This window comes from Oryzias latipes, chromosome 20 (assembly GCF_053564925.1).
Source record: "Oryzias latipes strain Hd-rR chromosome 20, Olatipes_Hd-rR_3.1".
NCBI lineage: Eukaryota > Metazoa > Chordata > Actinopteri > Beloniformes > Adrianichthyidae > Oryzias > Oryzias latipes.
The window spans coordinates 22,598,059-22,604,273 of record NC_136256.1 but is presented as its reverse complement, the minus strand read 5'-3'; the positions used below and the strand labels follow the sequence as shown (position 1 = coordinate 22,604,273).

Below are 6,215 nucleotides of genomic sequence, written 5' to 3'. Positions count from 1 at the left end.
GCTATTATCCTAAATATTGAAAACATGAATTCCATTTTTAACCTTAGTCAGACATAGTTTTGTAAAAAATACATTTTAAATACAGATTACTTTCAAAAAGGGTCTAATACAACTGCTGAAAAACAATCCACTTTTTTTCCTGGAAAATTTGTTTTGTTTCGTATTAAAAGTGAAAGTTCATTTGACAAGCATTAAAGCAAATTGTTAGAATTTAGGATTCTGCAGTGTTTTAGACAATCATGTTGTTTTTCATGACCAACAAAATGCTCAGTCACTTGCAGAGTCAAGGCACAGACACACCCAAATAGATATTGGCACAATAACTCATCCTCCAACGCCTCTGAACTCAACGCCCTCCCCTCAAACAATGACATATTTAATAAACAGGTCTGTGGTGAAGAGAGTCGCAGAGTAATTTGGAGGGTTCTGCAGCTTGTTGCAGGATGCAATCTGTTTCCTGCTTAAGCAGATGGACCTCTACTACAAGTTCAGTCTACCCGCCGAAAGATCCCAACTCAAAGCAAGCCTGCAGCAACTGCAGCGCTTGTTATGGTTCAAACACACACAAATCCATGTTGTCAAGCTTTAAGCTTTATTTGAAACAATGAGCCTGCCAAAATAAAAAATAAAAAGGTCAAATAAATAAAAAAAAAAGATTATGGACACATTGGGTTCTCCACTTTAGAACGGAAAGACTAAACTAGATTTTGTTTTTAATTTGAATTTTGACACTAAAACCACTTTGTGGAGTTACAGATAATGGAAATTTGTTCTTTTTAAAACTAAGTCAGGTGACAATGTTTGTGCAAATTCCACAGATATTGTCCGGTTGTTGCTGACTTTAAGATAAAATGTCAAATGTTTTTTGTGATTTCTTTAAACCAGAGAGAAAAGGGAAGTCATCAGATGGTGTTAATTTATCTTTTTTTTCAACTAATTATCCCAATAATTGAATTTGTAGTTTACTTGCTTCTACTGCCCTTAGCAGTCAGATTACTGAAGTAGATCATGAATGCCACCTGCTGGGCTGTTAGTGAAGCATGCTTGTTTTATAGTGCCAGACGTTAATAAGACATGACCTCCTTTATAGCCTTTATAAATACCCAGAGGGAAGAAAAAAAAAAAGTCAAGCTCAGCGTGAATGTCTAAAGATGGAAAGAAGACGTCACCCGTGAGACACAGACTCAACCAACACAGAAAAAGCTGATGCTCTCATATTGTTAAAGGGAACTTTAATTCAATTCAGTGCACCTGCCCCTGGCTATTAGCTTGACGTACATTAGAGAATAAACAGAAGCCACAACCAGAGCTAATCACCATTAATCACCAGAGTTATTATAAAAGAAAAGCAGCTGAGGCCAAAGTTTTAGTTCTAACCTTAAAACTTTTGTGGTTTTCATTTATAGATGCCCTTTTAAAAAAAAAAAACATCTAAAAGCTTGCATGAGAATGAAGGTTTCAATACTTCTTACCTCAGTTTGTTTTTATTTTATTTTTTTGTTATTTTAATTTAATTTTGCAATATAATTTACCCTGCAAAGGTTTCCACTGCATCAAGTCGATGCTGTGATTTAATTTTAGTCTGTAATATCAGATTAGTGGTATTTTAAACTAAATTAATCTATACATACCTGGATTCATGTCTACTTCAGTTTCTAGAGCACTTTGAAGTCACTGCGAGAGGGAAATAGTCACCGTATCACATTTGCTTTTTATTACACACTCAAATATTAAGACAAGAGTTACACAACTGGCACTCGTTCAACAGCACAACAATACAATTTGATCAGATGAAAATCCAGACATTCTTTAAATTGCACAACCAGGTAATATTGTAAACAAATAGACTGACATATTCATATTTATTTGATGGGTGAGTCCAGGATCTCTTGATAATCCTGCCGGATTGCTCTGCTGACCCTGTACAGCTTGACTCCCGTTAAAGTGAACACACTGACCATGATGACCAGGCCTCCGATGACATCATACACAGATGGGATCATCCTCAGAACAATGAGCTGCAGGAACATGGCAACCACGATCTCCAGGTGCTGCACTGTGCTGACTAAGGCCGGATGGAACCTATTTAGAGCATAGTAAACTCCAAGGAATGCCACAGTGGAGCAAATGCATATCCCAATTAAATACCCCCACGTCTCCCCATCCAGAGGAATGATAGGCTCCTGCATAATAAACATGGTGGAAGCACCCCACACAGTGCCGGTCCAGCCGAAGGTGAAGAGAGCCGTCCACATGCTGACCCGCTCCTTGATGGCTCTGTAGACAATCATGGAGAGGGCCGCAGTCACGCCAGCCATCACTGTCATTGTGTACCCGAAGGCTTCTTTCCAAAAGCTAAGCCTGGATTTTTCCTCATCTGCGACATTGGGCACCATAACCAGGCACAGACCGAACACGCTTCCCACTACTGTCACCACATCGGTGTAGCCCAGCCTCTCATCCAACAGCAGGAAGGCCAGTATTGCACTAAAGACTGTGGTGGAGGCGCGCCACATGATGGTGCCATTACTGGGTGGTACTATGGCAAAGGATGTGTAGGCGCAGGTGATTGAGATCACATTGCAAACCCCGTATAAGAAGAGGCGAAGTCGGTAACCCTTAGGGCCAAAGGGAGCCTCATGATAGTAGAAGACCACCAGGATGGAGAGCACTTGAATCACAGAGCGGATGAACAGCAGCTCCAGTGAGGGAACTTTGGAGCGGTCTGCTGCCAGGCGAGTAATAAGCGCCACACAGCCATGAGCTACCGCTGCTCCAAACAGGGCCATCCAGGTCACCCTGGAGGCCAGCACGTTGGCCTCCCCAAAGCTTGCCAGCTGACCCTCAACCCCCTTATCCCTTTGCACACTTGGCTGCTTTGGCTGGGTCTCCAAGGTTCCAAAGAAAGTCCTGCCACCTTTTGAGTCAGACACCAGTCTTTTTCCAGCATTCGCTTCTGCAAAGGCGCCAAAGTCCTCAAAAGAAGGTGCATCATCATAGCCTTCATCACCAGGCTGAGGGAAGTGAGTGGCATACTTCACAGTAACTGTGTTGGGGTGAATTTTGACCCGCTTTTTTGATCCATACTGGAGCGAGGAGGAAGATCCGTCCATGGTTCCTGGGCGTCAAACAGGTGAGTCTGAAAACCCGAAGCACAGAAATTCATTGCATTTATCCTAATGGTTTCCCACTCTCATGGTGTTTTTAAGGAATTGTTTGCCTGCAATCATCAGTGGCGTTCTCAAACTCCTCCCATGTCCCACACATGCAGAGAACACTCAAATATAGCAAGCGTTAATAAAATTCCCATGTGAGCTCAGATCTGAGCCACCCAACCAACACTCTGAGGCTGATGCAGTCTGATGGGGATGCCGTTACATAACAGAACTCCACAGAGCCTTATACATGAATGTGTGCCACTTATGAGATGAATGAAGCAGCGCACCGTAAATAAACAACCTTGGCTAAAAGACTGGACTGAAGGGGTTCCTGAGGCTCTTTCCTGTTAAACATAGCTTTAGCTTTTCTGTTTGATGTAGGAGATCATTAATTGGACTAAACATGCAAATGAATATGTTATACATCCGTATTTAAAATGAAATAAAATAAAATATCCTGCAGGAATTTGAAGCAAATCTCCCTTAAAGACGTTTGAAAAAAGCCTTCGGCACAGCAGAGTAAAGGGTGCAAACCACAAGGGGGCAGATACGCTCTTCTTTATTAGCCTTCTTCACATCCAACACAAAGTAGCTCCTCCCTATTCAAACATAAATGGATGCAAAATAATTGGGCTGCTGCTGATTTACAACAGTAATTTTCTCACTAACATTCAGCCTCATAAAAACATTAAATGCGTTTTGTTTTTTTGTCCCTGTAGTTCAAAAACTGATGGGTTTCATTATTCCAACAAAATACATGAACAAATTGGGGAAAATAGACATAGTAGATTTGCTTGATTATGTTAAAGTTGATAGCAATTAATGCACTATTTCATCGTGTTTCTGATAAATGCAAATCATCAAGCCTAATAACTATTGTAAAACAATTTGTGTTAAAAAAACTACTTTCATTAAGATTTCAGACGATAAACGTTTAAACACTGTACCTTTTTCTCTTTGAATGAATTCTCAATGATGCTGCAGGAGCCAGATTTGTGTCATAAAAGCAGGTCTGGTCGTGTTTCTCGATCCCTATATTTGCTGGAGTGCAGCTGCCATTTCCCCATCTTCCTCCTGAGGGTGCAGGCAGCCTCCTCAGCCTCCTCCACGGCGGCAGCGAGCCCTGCCTCTGCTGCTGCTGCTGCTGCTGAAGAACCTGCAGCTGCTGCTGAGCTGGACGACGATGACGGTGGTGATGAAGGTGGGGATGGAGCCGAGCTGTCACTGTCTCACAGGCAGTGGTTACATTCTGCCGCTCCCCCTCCCCCCGCGTGCTACATTTGCTGTCATTTTTTTCAAAGTGGGAGTGGGGGGGGGGGGACCATCATGATGTTCATGCTGATGAAGATAGACTTCTTTTACACTAACAGGTCAATGATAGGGATTACTTACAAACCGTAATAGATTACAAATGACTTGTTATTCAAAGATAGTTCTTTACCAGCTAATTTTACAATCTGAGAATCATAATGTGCTTGATTGGTGACTATAAATCGTCCCTTAGGTGTGAGTGTGTGTGCTCCCTCATGGGAACAAGAGGATATAAAAATTGTATAGATGGGATTGCAATGGTGCTACTATTTTTTGTTTTATTTACTGAAGCAGAACAGTTGTAATGAAGGCTGGGACCTGTCTGTGTGAGGTTTGCATGTTCTCCTTGTGCTTGTCTGAGTTTTCACCAGGGACCTCCTCCCATAGTCCAAAATCATCCTTCATAGGTTAAGTGGTGTCTCTGTATTGCCCTTTTCTAAATGTTTGTGTGGGTGTGTATCCCTGTGAAAGAGTGATGCGTTCAGGGTGTGCCCTGCCTTTGCACAACAGTAGGTGGGTCGGCTGCAGAAACCCTGTGACCCCAAAAGGAATAAAGTGGGTTCTAAAGGTGGATAGATGTATGGCATGACAGACAGAACCACAAACATTCCAAGCTTGTTAGTAGGACAGATGTAAAGACATGATCTTTGAATATGGATGTGACTTCTGCACCAGTAAAACTTTTTTTAAGCGTGTAACTCCCTACTCTGGTCAAAGAACATTTCAAAGAGTAACATTGTCACACATCAAATAAGGATTAGCTCCTAACCATCCAATAATAAATAACTAGTTTAAATCCATGGTGTGCTATGACAATTATTATTCACAGGTAAAATGACACTCCTGGCAGGTTTTTGCCTTTCCTGCATGAGTCCAGTTTTGAAGTCAAAGTTGCACATCCACGTTAGACAAAAAACACAAATGAAAGCCTCATACACATTCAGTTCAAACACAACTGTTAAGCACAGGGGTGGTGGGGTCATGATTTGGGCTTGGTGTCTGTACTTAAAGGACATTTTTTACAGCACAAAATTGTGGAGTCAGCCCAGAAAGCATTCATCTCTCAGATGAAGCATAGCTGAAAAACAAAAATGCAGTGAGGACTCCAGTCAGTCTCTGATGTATGAGCTCAAAGGAAAAGAACATAGATGTTTTAAAGGACCTGTCAGTCCAAAATATAACCAGTCTAAAATGCTGTGACCTAAACACCAAAGAACCACCAACCTCGATGATCTGCCAATGACATCTAAAGAAATGATTGACTGATAACATGATAGATAACACTTAACTGAGTGACAGCCTCCAAAATATTTTAATGTTTTTAGTAACTCTGCAATCCTGATATTAGCTTTTCACACCTGATGAAAACAACATTTTCATTATGTCAATCAATTGAACTCAACTGAATCATAAAAACTGCAATATAATCAAAAAACACTTTATAAACCCTTAAACAGGAAACAAACTGATACAGTAGTTTGTGTCAATCAATGAAAACACATTTGCTATCACTGTTGGCAGGGATGATTTTCTGCAGAAATCAATGCTGCAGTGGTGTTTTATCATCACACTTTCCCATGTGTTTAGCAACTTTGTCTTCAGGCAGGATTAGCTCCAGAAGTTCCAGGCAGATCCGGGTAAGAACCAACCTTTTTTCATGGGTTTGCAGCATCTTTGACTCTCTGGCTCTGATGCTGCTGCTCCAACCGATAAGTGGAGTGCAGCTCTTCTTTTCACAGCACGACA

General features: G+C 41.4%; 1 protein-coding gene across 1 annotated transcript; it reads right to left on the bottom strand.

Annotated features, from left to right (window-relative positions):
- Positions 1–1,691: 1,691 nt before the first annotated feature.
- slc35g2b (solute carrier family 35 member G2b) lies at positions 1,692–4,348 on the bottom strand. The gene is made up of 2 exons (XM_004081089.5): positions 4,106–4,348; positions 1,692–3,139 (listed from the first exon to the last, which is right to left on the bottom strand). The coding sequence occupies exon 2, from the start codon at positions 3,111–3,113 to the stop codon at positions 1,863–1,865; it is 1,251 nt and encodes a 416-aa protein (XP_004081137.1). The 5' UTR covers positions 3,114–3,139; positions 4,106–4,348; the 3' UTR covers positions 1,692–1,862.
- Between the last annotated feature and the right edge of the window lie 1,867 nt (positions 4,349–6,215).

Excerpts from the sequence above, each read along its gene's own strand:
- slc35g2b (XM_004081089.5), bottom strand. The coding sequence starts at position 3,113 with ATGGACGGATCTTCCTCCTCGCTCCAGTATGGATCAAAAAAGCGGGTC.